The sequence below is a fragment of the Fopius arisanus genome, unplaced genomic scaffold (genome assembly GCF_000806365.1).
Source record: "Fopius arisanus strain USDA-PBARC FA_bdor unplaced genomic scaffold, ASM80636v1 scaffold00017, whole genome shotgun sequence".
NCBI lineage: Eukaryota > Metazoa > Arthropoda > Insecta > Hymenoptera > Braconidae > Fopius > Fopius arisanus.
The window spans coordinates 165,425-186,989 of NW_011887756.1; the positions used below are offsets into that span (position 1 = coordinate 165,425).

At 34.0% G+C, this 21,565-nt stretch overlaps 3 protein-coding genes across 6 annotated transcripts in view; 2 read left to right on the forward strand and 1 right to left on the reverse strand.

Moving 5' to 3' along the window:
* The first annotated feature begins 466 nt into the window (after window positions 1-466).
* LOC105263857 (bestrophin-4) lies at window positions 467-9,706 on the forward strand. Of its 3 annotated transcripts, none has more exons than XM_011300333.1 (8): window positions 467-694; window positions 3,595-3,959; window positions 4,726-4,860; window positions 6,229-6,553; window positions 6,848-7,078; window positions 7,137-7,369; window positions 7,750-7,887; window positions 8,033-9,706. In XM_011300333.1, the coding sequence occupies exons 2-8, from the start codon at window positions 3,781-3,783 to the stop codon at window positions 8,736-8,738; spliced, it is 1,947 nt and encodes a 648-aa protein (XP_011298635.1). In that variant the 5' UTR covers window positions 467-694; window positions 3,595-3,780; the 3' UTR covers window positions 8,739-9,706. The 3 variants fall into 3 exon arrangements, with proteins under 3 accessions (XP_011298635.1, XP_011298636.1, XP_011298637.1); XM_011300334.1 differs by having other exon boundaries at window positions 467-648; XM_011300335.1 differs by having other exon boundaries at window positions 467-639.
* A 22-nt stretch (window positions 9,707-9,728) lies between these two features.
* Window positions 9,729-15,711, reverse strand: LOC105263856 (golgin IMH1). Of its 2 annotated transcripts, XM_011300330.1 has the most exons (15): window positions 15,427-15,711; window positions 15,057-15,197; window positions 14,466-14,618; window positions 13,949-14,149; window positions 13,619-13,723; window positions 13,478-13,540; window positions 13,261-13,407; window positions 12,740-12,943; window positions 12,365-12,599; window positions 11,832-12,102; window positions 10,871-11,720; window positions 10,451-10,588; window positions 10,199-10,395; window positions 9,878-9,953; window positions 9,729-9,798 (listed from the first exon to the last, which is right to left on the reverse strand). In XM_011300330.1, the coding sequence occupies exons 1-15, from the start codon at window positions 15,628-15,630 to the stop codon at window positions 9,730-9,732; spliced, it is 3,054 nt and encodes a 1,017-aa protein (XP_011298632.1). In that variant the 5' UTR covers window positions 15,631-15,711; the 3' UTR covers window position 9,729. The 2 variants fall into 2 exon arrangements, with proteins under 2 accessions (XP_011298632.1, XP_011298634.1); XM_011300332.1 differs by lacking the exon at window positions 14,466-14,618.
* Window positions 15,712-16,338: 627 nt separating this feature from the next.
* Window positions 16,339-21,565, forward strand: part of LOC105263858 (homeobox protein TGIF2) — a 33,945-nt gene continuing 28,718 nt past the window's right edge. Inside the window, exon 1 of the mRNA XM_011300338.1 lies at window positions 16,339-16,509. Within this exon, the coding sequence (XP_011298640.1) occupies window positions 16,467-16,509 (43 nt within the window). The 5' untranslated portion in view covers window positions 16,339-16,466. The remainder of the gene's footprint in view (window positions 16,510-21,565) is intronic.

Here is a 21,565-nt window from a genome sequence, read left to right on the forward strand (position 1 = left end):
CGAATTTTTGAAATTGTCGAAACATAATTTAATATTTTTCATTCCACCCACATTATTTATTATTATTATTAACCATAAATGATAATTTCATACATTTCTCAATAATAATAATCATTATTATATGTTTTAATATTTTATATTTTTAATTAATAATTAATTAATATTCATACATAACTGTGTTAATTTTTTTTTTAAACTTTTTGCGTTTTTTTTAATTTTGTTTAATTCAATTGGAATTTTATGGGGATAATTATCCAAGCTTACGGTAATTTTTTTTAAGGATTTTTTTTTTTTTTCTGTGGCTGTGTATCTTTGATGAAATTGAAATCTGCGCTTGACATTGGTGAATTTGGGTCTCTGCCATTGGATGCATATTCGACGCAAGATAATGTGCAGTCTGAAGTAACAGGGAAGTTTGGACATGCAGATTTGGTTGTGGAGAGGGTGAGAAACAAACTGAAAGGAATAACTCAGCGCCGGTAACCAACACCGGTTGTCCAACAAGAACAGTCTGCCTTGAGCACTCGAGTTGAACACTTGTCATCAATTACTACCCCTCATACGTGTACAGTGCAATTAGTGCGACGAATTAAATAGTGCATCTTTCTTTAATTTCTTGGGCATCAGCTATTTTCATCGGTGAGAATGGTAACTCAATGGAAATATTCTCAACAACGAAAAAAAATGTAAAATGGTGATTATTTGGAAAAGTTGTCAAAAGTATTCTAAAATAATACTCATACTTTAATTTGTTTATTTAGAAAATTAATCAAAATTTTTAAGGCTCATTGCCTTTTTTTTTGGAATTGTCTGCGATTTTTCTTTTTAATGAATTCAATTTTTTATTTAATCCATAATAAATTGATGGAGTCTTGTTATTAATCTATTTGTTAACCGGAATAAAATGGAAATTTCATTAGGACTCATGAATTATTTTGTTTACTTTTTACGTGCATTTTCGGAAGGAGAAAAAAAAATTGAAACTCGTGACAGTTCTGATAAATAAAAATTCCACAACTTAAAATTCATTTAGAAAGCTTTTTAAATATTTTTCTTTGAAAAAATCAATTAGAAAAATTGATCTTACGCGCGAAGGGGGGAATAAATAGATCTACCGGAAATATAAACAATAGCGAATTCAAAGTGCACATGTACTCAGGTTAAATAATATCTGTTTATTTATCCGACTCTCCAAGAATCGCCAAATGATTATTGGTCCAACCGATGGCTTGATAGCTTCAATCTGCGTCCACATTTTCCGCCCTCACAATTCCTCCATAAACAATATTCAATGGTAAATTTAAAATTGTTACTAACAGAATAAAAAAAGTCTTCAAAATTTAGTTCAATAATCCTTTTTACCGCGAATGAAAAAATGATGAAGATCATTCGCTTGAAATTTCAAGTCGTCTTCAATCGGTGGCGTAATTCCTCCCAGTATGACGCGTGTAAAAATTTCTCGGTAATGACGAAATCCGAAGGATTACGGAAAAGATCATGGGACAAAATATAAACTGAGCAGACAGTGTCAGTTCGGGGTCCCCGGTTATATTTATCAACGACGTTGCAACTGGCGCAACTGCCAAACGCATTATTCGCCAAAGGGATATATAAGTGCACGAGTGACGGCACAATTGTCACCTTTACCGATTTTTCATGCACCATCGGTTCTCTCCCGTCTATTTTAAATATTCGTCAATTTTATTGTGATTTACCAGGTACCGGTGGAAGGGGATCTGAGATTAGGCATGCGAAATCGGCGAATTTGGATCCGAATGACGGAAATTTGGATTTCGATGCTGACGCCAAATTACCATTTCAGGCCTTCAGTTATTTCCGGAAAAATTCTGTTCGGGGATTGAAAATCTGAATCTCAACTCGAATTCTTGTCTTCAATCTGAAATTAAAAACGGACATTTTTACTCTAGGTGGTAATTACCGATTGATGAATTTATGGATTTATTTATCTTACCCGCTGAATTTTTACTTCATTGTTGAAAATTGATCGGCAATGGAGAAATAATTATTCTGCTCCACGAAAAATTAGTCATCCACGAGGAAAAAATTTGACAGCGATATTATTTATTGCTATATGGTTTTTCCTCCGTCGATGATTGACTTCTGCGATGCAGGAAGTAGTGGCTAGAAAAAAAATTAGGAAATTGTTTTTATTGCGCATGTCTTTTACCAACAAATAAAAATTTTTCAAAACCATAAAATGGGAAATGGGAAATTTCAAAGAATTATTTGTTCTTAATAAATACTTCTGGGATTACTGAGCGCCTTGATATTTATCTGAAAACGATTTTTTGTAGAGAATTATCAAAATTGGAAAATGGTTGAATATTTAATTGCATAATGAAAAATATCAAATAAATTCTAGAAGAAAATCTATGAAGTTGTAAAAAAGAAATTTCACCTTTTCAATTTACTAAAAATGATTAATTCGTAACGAATATTGTACTTCTTGCTAATTGACGATAAACGAAGTAATTAGTCATTTCACTTTCTTAATTGATGAGTAATTGAATAATTGAAAATTCTCTGAGACATCAATACTGAGTTACTGGTTGAATAATCGACGATTCCTTTTTTAAATATTCTTCATTACTAAATTAATCGATTAATTCACAGCCTCGATTCGATTGACGATGTAATTAATATACTAATTACCAAATTCAATTGTGAAATTCTCATACTAGGGATAATCCCTGGTAATTACAGAAGTTGGATTATATTTTCAAAATGATCCTCTTCTTCTTCCGGGATTTACACAAAATATTTAAGGAGCATTGTACGAGCTCCGATAAAGTTACATTGTTACATCCATCCGTCGTGGTGATAAATATATCCAGTGAATCGAAAATCCATGACGGGAACAATATGGCTGTGTATTGGATTAAAACAATCGGCATAAACTCGTAAACTCGACAATAGTCGAGTATGAAAACTCTCGTGCTCTTTTTTTTTTCAAGCGATAAGACTCGAAGTGGAGAACAGAAACGAATAACGAATCCACATAATAGTGGGATAAAATAACAGCAGAAATCCACTCCGAGACTAATGCACTTTTTTTGCGAATATTTTTTTCTAGAATGAGGAAACCGCGGGAAAAAATCGCGCCGCGGTTTTTTTTCCGGACTGCAAAAGACTTGAATGCATTAATTTATATTTTAATTGAAAAAATAAGTGCGTGAAAATCAACTGCAACATAAATTATTCATTATTTATTATCATTTATTCGTGTTATTTATTAATTATCTAGATTATTTAATTTAGTAATTGTAGATGCCAGAGTAAAATGAAAAATTATTTATCGATATCGATTTTATTTTGATGTATTTTTTGCTGTTTTATTATTATTATTAATTTAATAAATTTTTCTCATAATATAATTATTCAATTATTATTTCAAATTCAACAAATTTTATCAATAAACAAAAAACGACTGATAAAAAAATGATAAAAACAATTATTCATCCCGGATTTATATTAAATAAATTTGGAACATAAAAATTTGGAAAGAAAATAATTTTGAGGAAATGTATGCGTACGAAAATGGCGAAAGAAATGATGAATTTTGGGTGTTTGCAGGTGAGAGCAGGAGCCCCGACATAAAAATATTCCTCGACAATTAAACAATTACCTAATAGACAACTGGAGATAATGCCGCTATCAGGATGAGATGGAAATTGCGGTGGGATTGTTTGACGATGAAACAACGATACGAGGCATTGTATCGGGACTCAATGGAAAGTTGTAATTTATTAATTAATAAATATGACCGTATCGTATCAGTACGAGGTCGCCAGCTCGACCAGCGGTGGATTCACACGACTCCTGTTTATGTGGAGAGGATCCCTCTACAAACTCATCTACAGGGAATTATTGTTGTTCTGCGTTCTCTTCGTTGCTATTTCAGCTATCTATCGCCACCTTTTTGATGACACCTACAAGGAGTAAGAAATTATACCGATAATGTCGTCATAAACCGACAGAAATTAGTTTTTCAACTTACCCACGTACTTTAAACGTCATGGAAATTCATTTGCAACGTCCAGTGATTGGATTGTTTCATTTATTTTTCATTATTAATGAGACAACGTTTAAATTGTTATTTCTTAAAACCTTGTTACGAATATTTCTCCTCGTTTTCTGCTTCTGTCCTTCGAAACATCTATGAGTTCATTTATGCGAATGATTTTGCGTTTAAGAATTATTTCAGAAAACAGCAGAACTAATTTAGCAACCAAGAGACGAATTGGTTTGAGAATGTTCTTTAAGTATCCATTTGTTTAAAAAACAAGTGATTTAGGATAAAAATATTGATAATCTTTTGATTAATTTTTTTTTAAATAAAAAAGAACTACTGGGATTTTCTCCTCAAATCAATAATTGCCTTTTTTCGACATCAGTTTTTACGCGATATCTCGTCATTGAGAGAACATACCGATTTTTTTATAGAAACATTTTTTATAGAAAAGAATGAGAGCTACAACAAAGGTATTCATGAAAAAATCGTCATCTCTCTTCAATTTTGAGATATCGATTGAAAACTGGTTTGAAAAAAAAATCACTTGTCCTGGTGTACCATTTCATGAATTGATATTCACCAAAATTTTTAAAATCGAAGTCTCACCCTTCGGCTGTGATTTGCATTCTTTTTTAGACATTTCTTATTTATTTATCTCAGTGTGATACCTGGATTAATCTGAATTGTTGCAGAAAATTTGAGGCGCTTGTTATTTACTGTGACACCTTCATCAGTCTCATCCCCTTGAGCTTCGTCCTGGGATTTTACGTTGCATACGTTGCCCAAAGATGGTGGCAACAATACATGGCAATTCCCTGGCCAGACAAGTAAGCTTACACTGAAAAATAAAAACATTCTAATCGATATTAATTAAATATCCACAACCGAATAAATTTCATCTCCCCTGATTTTGATTCAGATCAAACAATTCGGTTTTGGCGCTAGAAAATTTTTCTTTTATTATTAAATTTCAAAAATAATTTACTACTAAGATTATAAACTAACCATGGAACCATGAAATGTTGTTCGATTAAATAAAGAATGACTGGCAACATTTAATAATATTTAATTTGGATTTTGCAACTTGCAAGTCGGTCAACAATTTCAATCGATCGTAAAATTTTTATTATTCACCTTTTTAATTATGAAGTCAACGTAATTATGAATGGAACAGAGTGATAAATCAGTCACCCCTTGACGATTACATTTTCCATTCAGGCATCAATATTTTATGATGAAGAAGTTAATATTGTCTTACGAATGCTAATTAACGATATGCAATCGAATGGCATAATAGTCCTGGGAGAAAACAATCTCCTTAGTCTTTCACGATAAATACCAAGTGGTACATCTATTCAATCGAAAAATGAATGAATCCTGAAGATGTCAACATGTTGAGTTGCAACATCAGCCGAAGACAACAGCAGTGAAGAAATATTTTAGCCATAAACTCAATTTATTTTCAATTACCTTTCACTTCAGACAGAAAATGACCTCGGCTTCGCTGATAGGTTTTTGCAAATACCGGAATTACTGGATTTCAATTGAAAATGCGTCTTGGAGGGAGTCTTATTGAAATTTGAAAGTTCAATAAGTTTTTTGCAACAAAAGAATTGGAATATTTTTTTTGGCGGTAAAATGAGCGATTGAACTTTTAATTTGAAGTGCAGAATTCTTCATAAAAAAAAGATGATAGCATGAAAATATAAATATTCATTACCGAATTAGGCGGAATTTATAAATAATTAATTAACTGAGTGATTTTTATTTTTATGGAGTAATTACACTAGAGCGCAATTTTTCGTCGGTGAGTTTTTCAGAAATATCTCCACAACGCAGGGAGATAGCAAAATTTTTATCATATCCTTTTTTATAGATCTCAATTAACTTTACAAAAAAGGATATGATGAAAATTCCATTATCTCCCTTAGAACTCGAGAATTACACCGAAAATTCTTGATTCACATGGAAAAATTCGTATGTAAAAAAACATTTCGTAAACAAATCGTAATTGACGAAATTAATACAATAAAAATCATGGATTTTCATGGATTTTTTATTTATCTTCTCTCAGATTACATCTATAAGTTTATGATTTCCGCAAAAATAAATTCCTTAATTGCAGACCCGAATCCTTGCAAATGCTAACGAATAAATACCATCATCCCTTTTAATGATAAAGTTCATTGTTCAAGAGTGATGCACAGTGTTGCTCTGTACGTGACGGGTAACGATGATTACGGACGCATGCTCCGTAGATCATTAATGCGATACCTCAATCTATCTCTGATCCTGGTGCTGCGATCCATAAGTTCAGCTGTTAAACGGCGATTCCCAACGCTAGATCACGTCGTCGATTCAGGATTTATGACTTCGTTGGAGCTCGAACTATTTCTATCAGTACCCAGTGTTGAGTTCAATACCTATTGGATACCGTGCACTTGGTTTATCAATTTATTGAAAGAAGCACGACGAACCCACAGACTTCCCGATGCTCAAGGACTCAAAATAGTTATGGAGGTGAGAATAATGGGGCATACAGATAAATTTTTACTGCTAATGAGAATTTTCGAATTTCAGAGTCAAGTTTTCCGCCAATATCTCGGAATTGAATGAACATAGTGAATTTTTCGCATAAACATTTTTCATAGAAAAAGATTAGAGCTACAAAAAAGATTCTCATCAAAATATCATTATCTTCCTTCAATCTCGAGAAATAGAGTAAAAACTGGAGTCGAAAAAAATCCACTCATCCCAGTTTGCCATTTCTAAAAAGAAATGATCATAGATAAAAATGGATAATTTCTTGTCTAGGAGTTCAACGATTTCCGTTCAAAATGTGGACTTCTCTGGAGTTACGATTGGGTATCAATTCCTCTAGTTTACACCCAAGTAGTCACTCTGGCGACGTACAGTTTCTTCGTAGTTGCTTTGATAGGTAGACAATACATAAAAGGGGACAAGAAGCCCTTTCAAATGGAACTGGACCAGTACTTACCAATCTTCACGATCCTTCAATTTTTCTTCTACATGGGATTACTCAAGGTACATCTTCACCGTCCAATCATTCCATAATAATTATTTCCCTCTGTCATTACGTCAGGTTGCAGAGCAATTGATAAACCCCTTCGGCGACGACGACGAGGACTTCGAGTTGAATTGGCTCATTGACAGACACACCAAGGTCTCGTATTTAGGTGTTGATACGCTGATGAATCGGTGTCCACCTCTCGTCAAAGACATCTACTGGGACTCTGAAGATCTCACACTGCCTTATACTGAAGCCGCTGCTGCGTACAAGCGTAAAACGTATCGTGGAAGTGTCGCCAATATGATGTTAGTACTAAAAATACTTCTTGAGAGGTATCATCCTGAATAAACACTTCAATTCATCATTAATTTCCAATCCAATGAGGCATTTGGGTACCGATCGGTAAAGGGTAACAAACCGATTTGTTCCTCCCGTGAGTTTTTTAGGAATATCTCGGAATCCGCGGGAAATAACGAAAATTGTACTCAAAGCTTTTTCGTAGAGGTGAATGAGAGCTAAAAAAAAGGTATTGACAGGAATTTCTTTATCTCTATTAGATTGAGAGATATTCCTTCACAATTGATCGACTAACTAAATCGACGTGTTGCCTGATTCAGTGCATTCCCTCAATCCCAATTTTATTAAAAAAAAAAAACTCCAATATTTCTCGAATTCCTTTTGTCAGGGTTCCGGAGGAAAAACAAACAATGTTCCTGCCAGAAATAACAGAAGAGGAAGAGTCAGAACAACAAACCCCAACACCAAGAACATCAACTGCAAGTCTTGCGACACATCCAAATGACAGTCCCCTGAACGGCAAGCGGTGAGTTCTTTCCCTTTCATGAATATAATATTAATCTATGTAGAAATGTATATTAATGTCATGTAGATGAAGAGACAATTTTTTAAATAATCCAAAACAAATAATCTTCTTGCCACAAATCATCACGTGAACTCCTTTGCTCCAGGCAGATCATCGGTAATCCCTCAGCCTCAAAAGTCTCCCGGAATTACTCAGAGACAGTTATACCACTGGATATCCACGAGTTTAACGAGATTGAAGGACAGCCTGTGTCGTCTGCCCAGAAGAAATCGTCAAAACTAACGCCAAAATCGGAGAGAAGACGTTTCTTCCCATTCAGCCAGAAGCCGCAGCCAAGTATTCGGCCTTGGCCCAGTGCCACAAATCTGGAAGAAAGTACTCTGACATATCCCAGTACAAAGGACAATGGAGAATCAACGACTGACCATTCGTTGTCCATCCAGAGTCCACCGCCTTACATCACCGTTCGCAGTGGATCCCAAGATGATCCCAGTGAAGAGCCACAGGGTTTCTTCAACTCTGCCTTCTCTCAGGAGCTCTCAGAGGATCTCTCAGAGCTCAATGATGTCAGCATTAAAAATGCCAACGAATCACCGAAGACGAGGAGTGCACCGAAATTCCTGGTGAGAAGACAGGGCTCCGTTGGAAGTGGCAGGAAGAGGAAGGGAATCAGGTGGAAACGACCCTTGGATACACATGTCAGTAGAAGAAGAACTGTTGACTGCATTCCTTCGGCCAAGAAGATCATATCCCAGACTAGCAGTACACCTGATCTCAAGAGCTTCACTGTTTGTGATCATAGGGACGTTTTTGTGCAGAAACGCGCGGTCAGTGAAGAAACCGAGACGTAGTTTTATCTCGTTTTTATTTCAGGTACGTTCAGGTACAGGGACTGTTGGAATTAAGGAGTTATTTACAAAGTGAGATTATCTCCGGAATATTCTTGATTGATTTCTGTGATTTCTCATTAATAATACGAAATCATGGGTTCTTCTTATTTTTCGTGATTTACGTGATTTCTAGTAGACAAATCACGATTTCGGAGTGAAGTGGAACGTTTATCGAAGTCCCCGAAATTTTAATTTTTCAGGAGTGAGTGTCACGTTTTTTTTAATCCAATGAAGGCGATGATCATGGAATCCATTTTTTTTTCCACCGAGAATGTTCAGATTTCCGAAATCCCGAGTGAAGAGTCAAGTTGACTTGAATATTCAGTGCTGATGAAAAATTCCTTTTGATTCGCCATCAATTGGGTCGTGTCTCACCCTCGGTCTTATTTTGGATGATGCAGACGCGGCCTCAGGGACAATTCGAATTACTCTTCTCAGACGTTGTGCAATACCTTAATGAGAACACTAGCCTCAGGCATTCCCTCTCTTCTCGTTGAGAGCGAAAAAGAATGGGAAATGAAGAGCGAATGGATTTTTTTTTCAGCTGAGATTAAGAATTTCACATTAAACATTTTTCCAAAAAATGAAAACGAATACGAAATTGATATTTTTGAGTTTCCAAGGGGAATTCAAGAAAGGGTGAAAATCTATTTTTTATATAATGATGATTATGAGTCAGTATTATTTGATTACATCCTAGGTGATCGATCGATCTTTCGAGAGGAAAGATTACGTTGCAAGTTCGATGTACTTTAATCCATAACTATGTAAATATTGTAAATACATCAATAGATAATAAATTGATAGAAAAATAAGAATTAAGTCATGATAATGATTTGGTCATGTTGGTTACCATTTCGATGAAATAAATTGATATTCAAAAAAATAGTTGAAAATTATTCAGTCGTGCTGATTGTATTTCTTCAAGATCTTGAGGTGCAAGTGAATAGAATTAATTTTCATTTTTCCTGCGCACACTACAGGCCGTGATGAAATTTCGATTTGACGCATCCATCTGGAACTAATTTAATAATCGCATGTAGTTGGAAATATGTATTTAATTTATTAATTTAATTTTATTAATTATTAGAAAGGCTTACGATCTTGTTGGGCATTGATGTATTGTCTGATCTGATCTGGTACTCATATCTAGCTGTGGGCAACTCTTTTCCGTATCTAAAAGTCATAATTAAAAACTGCAATTGACAAATTCAGTAGAGAAATTGTAAACTGGGATGAATCCATTTTTTTTCGAGACCATTTTTTGGGCATTATGTTAGATATTATTTTAAAAAAGGATGAGAGCTACAAAAAAGGTATTTTTGGTGAGGAACTAGGTTTCGGATGATTTGGGAGTTCAGAGGATCGTCCGTGTGAAATAATTATTGAAAGTCTCGATCAAATATGAATGTTGTGAATACCTTTCATTCAAAGGACTCCTGTCGTAAAAAGGAGCTCTCATATTAGTTTGTCCGATGGAATGCACATTAATCGTGTTTTTAGCATCTGAGAATAGACTCTGGGGATTTCTGAAGACAGATACTTTCGGAGTCTCATTGCCGATTGTCTCTGGTTTTATGAATAAGGCCGTCTTCTGTGGACTTTTCTCCCCGAAATTCTAAAATTGATTCAGTCAATGGACATTGGGTTTTGAAAAATGAAATTCAAATTACCGAAGTCCAGATTTTAGTGCCGACAGGATTATTGTAGTATTGACCTTCACCTGGAAATCCCTTTCTCTCGTAATCACCTGCCAAATTCTTTTCCTTCTGCACATTTTCTGGCGTATCACCTCTCAGGCTTCTGTCATCCTGAATAATCAATTATTATGAGAACGATTAACAAAATCTAATTAACAATAAGCCAGTGGCAATCGGTGTATATTGAAATGAATCCAATGAATTTTTGCCCGACAATTAATTAATTCATCAACTAATATAAATTGAGGATAATAAATTCACAGTTTAAACCTAGGTCGTAAACTATAAGCCAAGAAATTTTGTCAAGTTGATCATGACTAAATTACGATGACCTTCGAGCAAAACCAAAATGTCGGAGATCCAATATCAAACAAATCGAAATAAATATTTTACCTTTTCCCCAGAAGACAGTTCACCCTCTCTGCGAGTGCCTTTAACCCCGTCAGGACATCCTTTAAAATCAACCTTGTGTAGTCCATCCTCGCTGCCCTCCACGAACTGCAAATTTCGATTGTAAAAAATTTCGCTTTTCCTCAGTGTCTTCTCGTCATTGTGACAACTGCCAAACAACTGGCTCTGATAATCTTCCACATCGTTCTCCAAGCGATCATTATTACTCTGCCTGATGTCCTCCGGCCCTGAGGAGAAACCCTGGAGGCGCTTCTTCAGGGTTCGAATGCTCTCGCACAATTTTACTGGTAAGCCCATGATATTCCTCCCATCGAAATTATTGAAAGTCAATTCGTTGGACAAATGACTGATATTTTGCTTCATCGTGGTTATTTTATCCTGAAGAGACTCCCTCTCTTTCAATCTGTCATTCAGGCTATCATCAAGAGTCTGATTGGAGCTGCGACAGGTCCGGAACTCTTCCTGGAGATGAGAGATACTCTCCTCCAGTTTTTTCTTTTCTTTTCCATATTTTGCTATTTCCTTCTGCAGGAAGGACAACTGATTAATTATGTCACTCTCGTGTTTGAGATCTTTCATCTCTGATTGGACTCTCGCAGCATTTTCTTCAGCTCCTTTAAGTTTTTCCTCGATTTTTTGGTTCTCGAGCTTTAAGCATGCAATTTTTTCGTCCTTCGATTGCAATTCGATTGCGGAACTCGTGACTTTACAGGTGAGCGAGTCCCTCTCGGTTTCCAGGTCTATTATTTGCTCGTTCTTCTGGGCCAATTCGCTCGTCAAATTTTGAATTGTATTCGTTAGATTGTAGTGCTCTTTGTGCAGATCGATGAATCTGAAAAATTAGAGAACATTTTCCAGTATTATGCAATCAGGAGTTATTGGGGCTTTTATTAATATATTTAAATAATAATACAATGCAAATGTAAAGGAAGGATTGATTTACTTCAATTCCATTTTACTCGCTGATTGTTGCAGCTCCTCGACCATTGACGAATTATCGTAGAACTTGTGTTTTGCGTCTCGTAGTTCTTTCAATTCCTCGGATTGAACCTGCAGAATTCTCTGGCATTCTTCATAACGAGTGAGATACATATTCGCTTCATTCGTTCGCTTCACGATTTGATTCTTCAGCTCCTTCATTGGCTCCATGAGTTCATTCTTCAGCTGCTCCATCTCAGAGCTTCCAGCCCTGTCTCCTCCACCAGATCGTAGACCTAAAAAGAAATCTGTCATTCTCCAGACAAAATCTCAGAATTAAACTTTAAAAATTAAATTGAAAAATGATTTTTCAAAAGTCTGAATAAAAAACTTGATCTTAACAAATTTATCGATCATGGGGGACCAGAAAATTAGGGAGCACAAGGATTTTAGCATTTATGAAAACTTGTGCTAAATATCAGTTTTAGTTTTAGTTAGTCAGAGTTTTGGGAAGTAATTATTTTTTAATTGGTTTGGATGAGGAAAAGGGAGAATTACACTCGAAAGCTTCAGAGAATTCATTGAATTTGTCCACCGATTTCCTCAAATAAAATGACAATGCTTTATCGATATTCTCGTCCTCGACGTTTCGATCTGCTAACGATTTTTCGTACTGGATTTTATTTTCGAAACTCTGTAGCATCGATGACATTTTGTCTTTGTACTCGTCCAATTTTGTGTTTTTATTTCTCGATTCGGTTGTCAGATGTTCGATCGATTGCTTCAACTCGTTCTATATTCAATAAAAAAAAATGGAAGGGAGAGAATTATTTATAATCAATTGGACAAGTCGACGATTTCTGGAGAAATATTTTTTCGTTGTGTTTTAACGATTTTGTTGTGAGATCATCAATGGAATGGAAACTCTTTTACCTCTCGTTCCTGATGTTTATTGCACATTCGATCTATTAAGTGCGATAATTCAGCGATCTCTTCTTCGCGGTCTAAACACTGCAGGTGCCAATGTTTCTCTGATTTTATGAGTTCTTTTCTCTCTCGGAGTATTTTTTCCATCCCTTTCTCACTGGGTTCTACTCCAAAACTCTTCAATGATCGGAAGAATTCTTCAAGTTTATTCTGATAAACAGGGATTACTCAATGAATTATCCAATTTTAAAAACAATTCTATTTGTTGTTAATTTTATTTTCGATCTCTGCTTTTTATCTATTAGACGGTCCCAAGAAATTTCCAAGAAAATCAGAAAATCTCGGGAATTCTTGGAGATTTTCTGGAAATCTCAGTAAAAAATAAAATAGGAATATTTGAAGAAATATCAATATATTAAAATATTTGTGTAAACAATTATGCAATTTCATACATTTCTCCGAAGAAAAAATCCAAATTTTTTCTAATAACTTTTTGACGAAAATAAATTTAAAATCACTTTACGTACATTTAAATCGTCTCTCTCAGCTCGCACCTGATCATCATTATAATTTTGTCGCAATTTATTTATTTCTTTCGTAAGTTCAATGCACTGATTCCTTTTTTCATCCAACTTGGTTTTCAATTGATCGATCAAGTTTTTCCCACTCGATATCTATGGAATAAAAAAAAAATCACACGCGATGTCACATTTTTTAAACAAATTTCTCTCAAATGTAAATTACTTTTTTGTACTCTTCCACTGCTGAATTGCGCTCTTTCATCAGTTCCAGCTGCCGCTGCATATTCTTTCACGGCAATGCAAATGCAAGGAATTATTGTTGCAACAAATCAGAGGTCTGAGATTAAATAAACAAATTGTTTACCAGAACGTGATCCTGTAAATTCTTGTTTTTAACATCGCGCTCTCGTAATTCCCCGACAAGATTTCTCATTTTCTCTTTCATCTCTTCTATTTCTGCTTTCTTCACCTGACAATATATTTATTATTTAATAAATCCTGATAATTTAAATACAATGAAGAAACACAATATTTAAAGACTAAATGAATAAATAAAAGGAGATGGAATGAATAAATGGTATATAGTAAATAGTTCGGTTGAGTAAATGACTTTTTGGCGGAAGTATTTTTTTTTTTTTTCAATTGATGAAAAATGGTTTAATGATTAGACTAGTGCGGGTAATTGATTATTCACCCCTAGGGCATTTTCCAGTGATATTATCATCGACTCGTTCTTAATTATTCTAGTACGTTCGGAGTCGATGGAAGCAGTTGTCGATTCTCGTTCTCGACTATCGTAACTTCGGTTGGATAATGTAACTTGTTCGTCTATTGTGGAGGAGTTGGAGGAAACTTGACTAGTTCCATCGCTGTCATAGGTTTTCGTCTCCAAAGTCTTCGATGAGAGATAAAATCAATTTATTGTCTGATCAATCGCCAAAAAATTATTAAAATTATTGCAAAAAATTGAAATCAGGGAATCGTGAGGGAAAATAATTGTCTTCATAATTTTAACGTAAAATCGGAATTGTAATTAAATTTTTTCTGTTTTTTATACTAAAATTAATTACGTCGTTATGCAATTAAGGTTGAGATGAAGAGCAATTATTTTAATTGCTACTAGATCAATTTAAATTAAAATACATGTTCATGTGACCCCGCACTTTTTTCTATTTTATGAGAAAAAATCTTTTAATGAAAATTGTTCTGACCAGACTCTCGGTAGATGTGAAGTGCGAATAACTGTTCAAATTAGATTTTTGCGCAACAGTCACTTCTGACAGTTCAGAAACTGTAGTCTCATCATTTTCATTCTCAAGTTCTTCAACTTCAAATTTGTCCTCAGGGATGTTGAGGCCACTCATCTGAAATATTCCCGCCATTTCTCAATCGAATTTTATCCTATTTTATGGTATACGGTGAAATAAATTGTTTTGAATTATTTATAGACGAATAAATGAAAAAAAAAAAATGGAATTACCCATTCAAAAAAGGACTGCAATATTAAATATATATTAAATATATATAAAATACATTTTTTATTCAAATTGAATTAGGAAAAAAAATCGGGAGACTTTTAGACGGTCTCCGATATTTTTTCGCGAAAAAAAATGACTTAGAATTAGTTACAAACTCTTTTCAGCAACTGTCCCATTTCGCCCGGCTCTCCTCTCTCAAGAAGAACGTATTATTACATTATATGATATATTAGCAAAATAAATTGGTGACACAAAACGTTGGGTGGGTTTTTTAATTAAAGAAAAATAAAGAAATTGCAAATGTAGAAAAAAAGGCACTTTTACCTGCAACTGTTTCTCCTGCTCAGGGGTAAGTTCAAGGGATTTATATCTCTGGAGCTCCTCTCGCAGCATCAGCAGTTCAGAATGCGAAGTCAAGTCATTGATGATCTCAAATAAATGATCAATCGGCACAATTTTTCCTACCTAAAAACCATGGAAATCGAAAATTCCTAAAAAAAATCATTCATTCCCCAAAAAATTGAAGAAGATCAATGAAAAATAATGCAAAATAATTATGAATATTTATTATTTTTGAACAAAAATTTTTCTCCAACAAAAAAAATAAAGCTGAAAACAGAAACGAGTGGTTCGCTGCTAATTTAGTTTATTGCGTACGTAATACGAGTAATTAAGTTTGTACGTGAATTCTTACATTTTGATTTTCCGTAACATCCCGAAAATACTGGAACGTCTCCAACTGCTTGGGACTCCACGTCCGGATATCTAGATAAGAATCATACATCTTCAACCGATGACCGGATTTCACTTGAGCTATTTCTTCATCACGCACTAGAAATTTTTCCGTCTTCAAATTAATCGGCATAAAAATCCGCGATCCGTACTCCGCGTATGACATTTCATTAATATTAATTAATCATCAAATTATTTTGGTTAAAAACCGTCCCGATATTACGAATTTATTAACCTAGATGTTATTGACAAATTCATGGTTACAAAAACCATTATTAAATCTTGAAAAACATCTGAACGATAAAAAACATTTGAATGAAAAAAAAAAAATTGCAAAGTAATTTGACTAATTAAAAAACAATCCATACATTTGAAATAATATTTATATTTTATTATTTATATAATAAATATTTATATTCATTCCCTGGTTGAAGCACATGAACAAATGAAATTGTTTTAAAAAAAAAACATTTGAAATTTGAAATTCTGTAGTGAATCCCGCGGGCGGGAGATGTCGCCATTTTTTCTCAACTCAATCGATAAAGAATATTACTCTGACATATCACGAGGTGCCTAGGGAATTTTTTACCGGATAAGTCCATAATAAACGAAATATTCAACTTGTCAAATATAATAAAATCATCGAAATGCCTTTTAATAATAATTCAGTAATTTCTACTGTCATAAACAATTAATATCTCCTGTTTTTGTACTTTCCCGGAGAAACACGGTCGCACTTTTTCTGCGGATATTTGACAGCACTGATTGTCTGTCATTTCTCCCTCGACATCCGGTTATTTCAATCTGGCGTTTGTCACAAGTCATTGTTTTTCGATATTGGTGAAAAAAAAGAAAACCTCTGAATAATTTCAATCAACAAAAAAGATTTGCACTCACAATAATACACACAGTCGTCAGTCATCACTTTCCATTAATTAATATTACTAATTAGTTGGTGATTAGAAGAATAGAAGTTGTAAAAGAGAAGAATAGAATTTGGAGATGGAGAGAGAAAATTGTGAAGATGAAATGAATTCCGAAATCGGTGAGTAAAATCATAATTATTTTTATTTTTCCATTTTCCTCTGCAAACAGCTATAAAAAATTATGGTATCAGTCTTATCGAATATTATTATCCAATTTCTTATGTCTTACATATCAACAATATGTTCTAATTTTTTTTACCTCTTATTCTACAATTTTTATAGAATTATTATTAAATTTAATAACAAAGAAATACAGTAACAAGGTGACTGGTTCCAGACTTAAATAAAACGCCAATATCTCCGAACCTACGAGAGATAACAAAATTATTGTTAATACCATTTTTATGGAGTGGAACGAGAGCTACAAAAAAGGTATTAATAAAAATTTTGGCATCTCCCTCAGATTCGGAGATATTCTCCGACAATTGACCCATTTCCTGAATCGTCGTATTTCACCTCTTCTTGGATTATTGTCAGTAGAATTAGTTTTGAATTATTCAATATTATTAAAACAAGTTGTTATTGTCAGGGATGAATGAACAATTGTGAATGGATTTAATGGAAAATTCAACGAGTTGAACTGCTGACAGCCGGAGAGACACGAGGATAACATTTTATCCATTCATCTGACACTTCCACAGCCGTCATTTGTCACACGATTCCCTGAATATCAAATCGTTTTACGATGTCCGACTAGACTTTCACGTTCACATAAACGTAGGCATTTTCATTCAATACTCCAGTACGACTCTCAAAATGTTTATGAGAATGTTTGATTCAACGGAGATGTCACAGTTTAACTCTCAGATGTGATCGAATGACTCGGAGGCCTCACATCCAAAATAATCCTGACCGATCAGGAATGCCCTGACCTTTGATTGGCGTTCCGATTGTTTTATCGATTCAGAATATTCGACTCGCATTGAAATAAAAATTTAACTAAACCGTAATCAGAGATTTATAATCAATGACAAAATTCGATAGTCATGTCTAAAAACTTTAGACAACCGTAGATATTTTTACTTCCCATGAAGGTCATCCAATCGTGACGTAATTCCGGAAAAAAAAAACTGCCCTTTTCCACATCTATTTCCTATCTATCTCCTTCCGGTATTTTTTACAATCCTTTTCTAGTGCCGACATTAAGCCGTTCTAAGTATAGAATCACCATTGGTCGGGACAAAATCTAGACAGAAGTGTATTCACAGCCAATTCTAATTCCACATGGAATGCCCAAGTGTTTGAGATAGTGACGATCATTTAAAATCTCAAACAATTGATTTTAAAATATTGCACATTATTTCCACCATTTCCGGTTATAGATTCATGCCTTTAATCTCTCGGTTGGAAGAATTATTTAATCTTTAGTGGGGGGCGTTATCTGTGTTGAATTTTACGGAGGTACAAATAAATATATCTGAGAAAATACTCAGGTATTCACTCGCTCCTTCTTTCATATCTCCCCACAGAATTACTGTGCAAACGGTCTTGAGGAAACACCATGATAAATAACGTTCGTTGCGTTTATTTACTTCGAGAGAAGAAATGGATTTCAAACCAGAATTTGTTGGGAATTCAATGACAACTTGAATTTTCAAGTTCATGTCACCAGAAATATTCATTTTTCAGATTTCAAATAAATCTGTAATTTTTTTAGATGATGAGAGATTATACAATATATACAAATCGTCCATTTCTTCTTTTTCCTAATGGATACTTTGATGTGCATTACCAATAATAAAATCTTCAGCCAGGACCGGCGTAAACCAGTCTAGAGAATTTATTGTAGTACAAATGGAGCAATTTTGGCGCATCTTCAAATGCTTTTCCGGATGTCGATATATATAGAACCCATCGAGCTGTTTATCTCGTTTATTTTTATTTTTTAATTCCGAGATTACAATAAAAAGAAAAATTCTCAGGGCAGTGACACTGAGGGTGAATTAAGCCGTGAAATTCGAGATTCCACGATTTATTTTTAAATTTCAAATCAACCAAAAAAATTTCTCCATTCATATTCCACTATTTTCATTGAAGATATTTATTTTATCAATATTACTATTTATCCGTTGGTAATTTATATGATTTACTTAATTAATTGTCAATTAATTTTTTGGGTAGAATTTTATAGGGAACATTGTGCGCTTGGTTAATGAGTTCTATTAATGATTAATCATTAATTTACTAATTTTTTTCATCTTCTTGGTGTTCTTATGGTGGCAAAAATAAAAACGAACGAGAAAACCACTTGACGCGAATGAGCTAACGAGTGGGTAAACTCCGCGGCCACGGGAGATTCACTGAAATAGTTTAGAAAAATAAAGTATGAGTTTATGCAAGGTATTTAGCGAGGCTGTGTTAATTAACCTCCGATATATGTGATTCAAAATGAAATCCGGGGAAATTTCTGTGGTCCATCGAGTCCTGAATCGAAACCGCTCAATATATTTGCAAGTTATTCAATTATCTTTTCAATATTCAACAATTCAGGATATCTAAAAATATTTTCATATCATTCCAATCAATGAATATACTATACTGTATATTTATTTTATGTAAACTGCGAAAATATTAAAGTACATGGGATTCACGAGATGATTTTCTTTCGAGTCTAGTTCTCAGCCGATATCTCGGAACTGAAGAAACATACGGAGATTTCATATGAACATTTTTTATAGAAAAAAAAGAGACCCACAAAAAAGGTATCTATGAAAAAATCGTCATCTGCCTTCAATTCCGAGATATTCGCTAGAGACTGGCCTCGAAAAATTTTCAGATCCTATTTTACTATTTCTGATAACATAATTAACAGAATGAACTCTTCCAAAAACATTAAATTTGAAAATAAAAATTCAAGTTGAATCAAAACATAAAATATTTTCACATCCAAAGAAATGATAAAGAAATTATCAGAATATATCTCATAGGAGTATTTATACAGTGATTACGGAATAAGCTGTTGGAAAAAAATATATTTTGCAAAAGAAATAATTTTTTCCAGTGTAGTCCTTTAATTTTTCCACACCGTGAGTTATCCCCGACATTTTCACACGGAGTGCAATAAAATACTTAACAACTCGAAGCCACATGACTCACTTACGTGTTGGAGTATGTATTGGCAAAGACAAGTTAGGTTGCACCTATTTTAGTTACCTCTGCCAAGAGTGAGCGTTGTAATTTGCAAGTGCACGAGATACGTTGGATGAGACACGAAGACCCAAACGCATTATAAGAGTGTGTAATGCAGGTCGCGGTTACTCCGACGATGCAAAAAGAATGAAAGGTGATAGGGTGCACTGGTGGCATAGACATGGCTTCGTAGGAGACAACTGTCTTTTGAAACGAAATGCTCTTCATGCTAAACTTAGAGACGAGATGACGGTGGAACGAGGCAGACTAAATCCAACGCTTGTAACGATTGTTCAACTATTTTCTACCCTTTTTTTTCATTTTAAATGCTTTTTACCCTCTTCACACTCTTATAAATATTTCCCAAACATTCTCCGCACGTTTTCAATTTTTTATCACATCAAAGCTACCATTTTACCCCGACTTAAAAAAAATTATCAGATTGCCTAGAAAAAATAATGAAACTCATATCTTGGAATTTTAATTGCTGAGATCAGCTCGCAGTATTTGTTAATAAATAATAATAATTCAGTGTTGAAGATGTGAATCGTAAGAAATCGATCACTGAGTTTTTTATGAATATCTCAGAATCTGTGGGGGATAGTTAAATTTTTGTCGGAATCTTTTTTGTTGCGCTAATTTCACTCCGGAAAAAAGGTTCTGAGAAAAATTTTGTTATCTGTCTTAGATTCAGAGATATTTCAGGAAAACTGAACCACTAGTTGAATCAATCCTTTCGCTACTAATTTATTATTATTCTACAAGAGTGAAAATTTTTCTTTCTTTAATATTTCAATTTAAAATGACGAAGAAAATTCGACAGATAAAATCTATCTGATGTTAACTACTTCTAAAACATTAATCACATTAATTATCCTAGATTATCTGACTGTTCAATTTTTGCGTCGATTGATTAGATGAATTGATATGCGTTCCGATGGAATCTGAATTCAGGGGAATTATTCATACGGGTAATTAAAGATAAAGCCCCATAAATTAATCGAGCACCTGCAAATCCCCCATCAAAACTTTCCTCTTGATATTACGCTAGTATGACATCACAATCGGAGATAGTAGTTGATGAAAAAAATATGTGAAATTACAAGGACCCCTTCCTCCTCTTATCACGAAGATACACTCGACTCTACGATTTTCTTATTCTACATTAAATTGAAATGAATATACAATCTGGCGACGGTGAGTGATAAGATAACGCAGTTGTCACTCTTCTGATTTTTCTCGTTTTTATTTTATTATAACTTGATATTTAGAGGGTAAAAAGTATCACCGGGAAATTATATTCATAATGAAAATTAATTATTTGAAATATCACGAATTTTGTTGCCAATGAAATATCTCTTGTCACTGGCCATCCTATCCCCTCCATGCGCAGTCGTCGACTGCGCGACTTCCGTTCGGTTTTTCGTGACGCGAGATTTTCCGAGATTCCTTCACCATAAAATTCTGATAACGACAGGTAGAATCTTAAAACATCAAAATGGAAATGTTTTTAAGAAAACCTGACAGAATTTTTTCTTTATGAAATTCACTCATAAAAATTAAATCTCAAAACTTCTATTGAAGCCTCTCCTTTCTGTAATTATTCAAATCCAACCAATCAACCCATTTTTTGCATAAAATAAATGTTCCGGTGCCATCAATTCCATTTCCTTAAAAAAAACATGTAATCCCTAAAAAAAAAAATCATCCTGTTTGACGAGAACTTTTTAGCGCACACTCACTTAATCGCCAATTATCATAATCGAATTCTACGTGTAAAGGTGTCTGAGAAACAGGACAAGAAAAGTAAATAATTTATTCACTATTCAAATTTACTCCCCATAAATAAATGCATGATAACTAATGGTTAACGTAAATTGAGAGAACTATCAACACAAATGAATTAATTAACTGCAGTTCGTCCTAACTGTATGTATGGGAAAATTCATGAGTGCATTAGTCAGGGAATTCCACGAGAATTCGCAC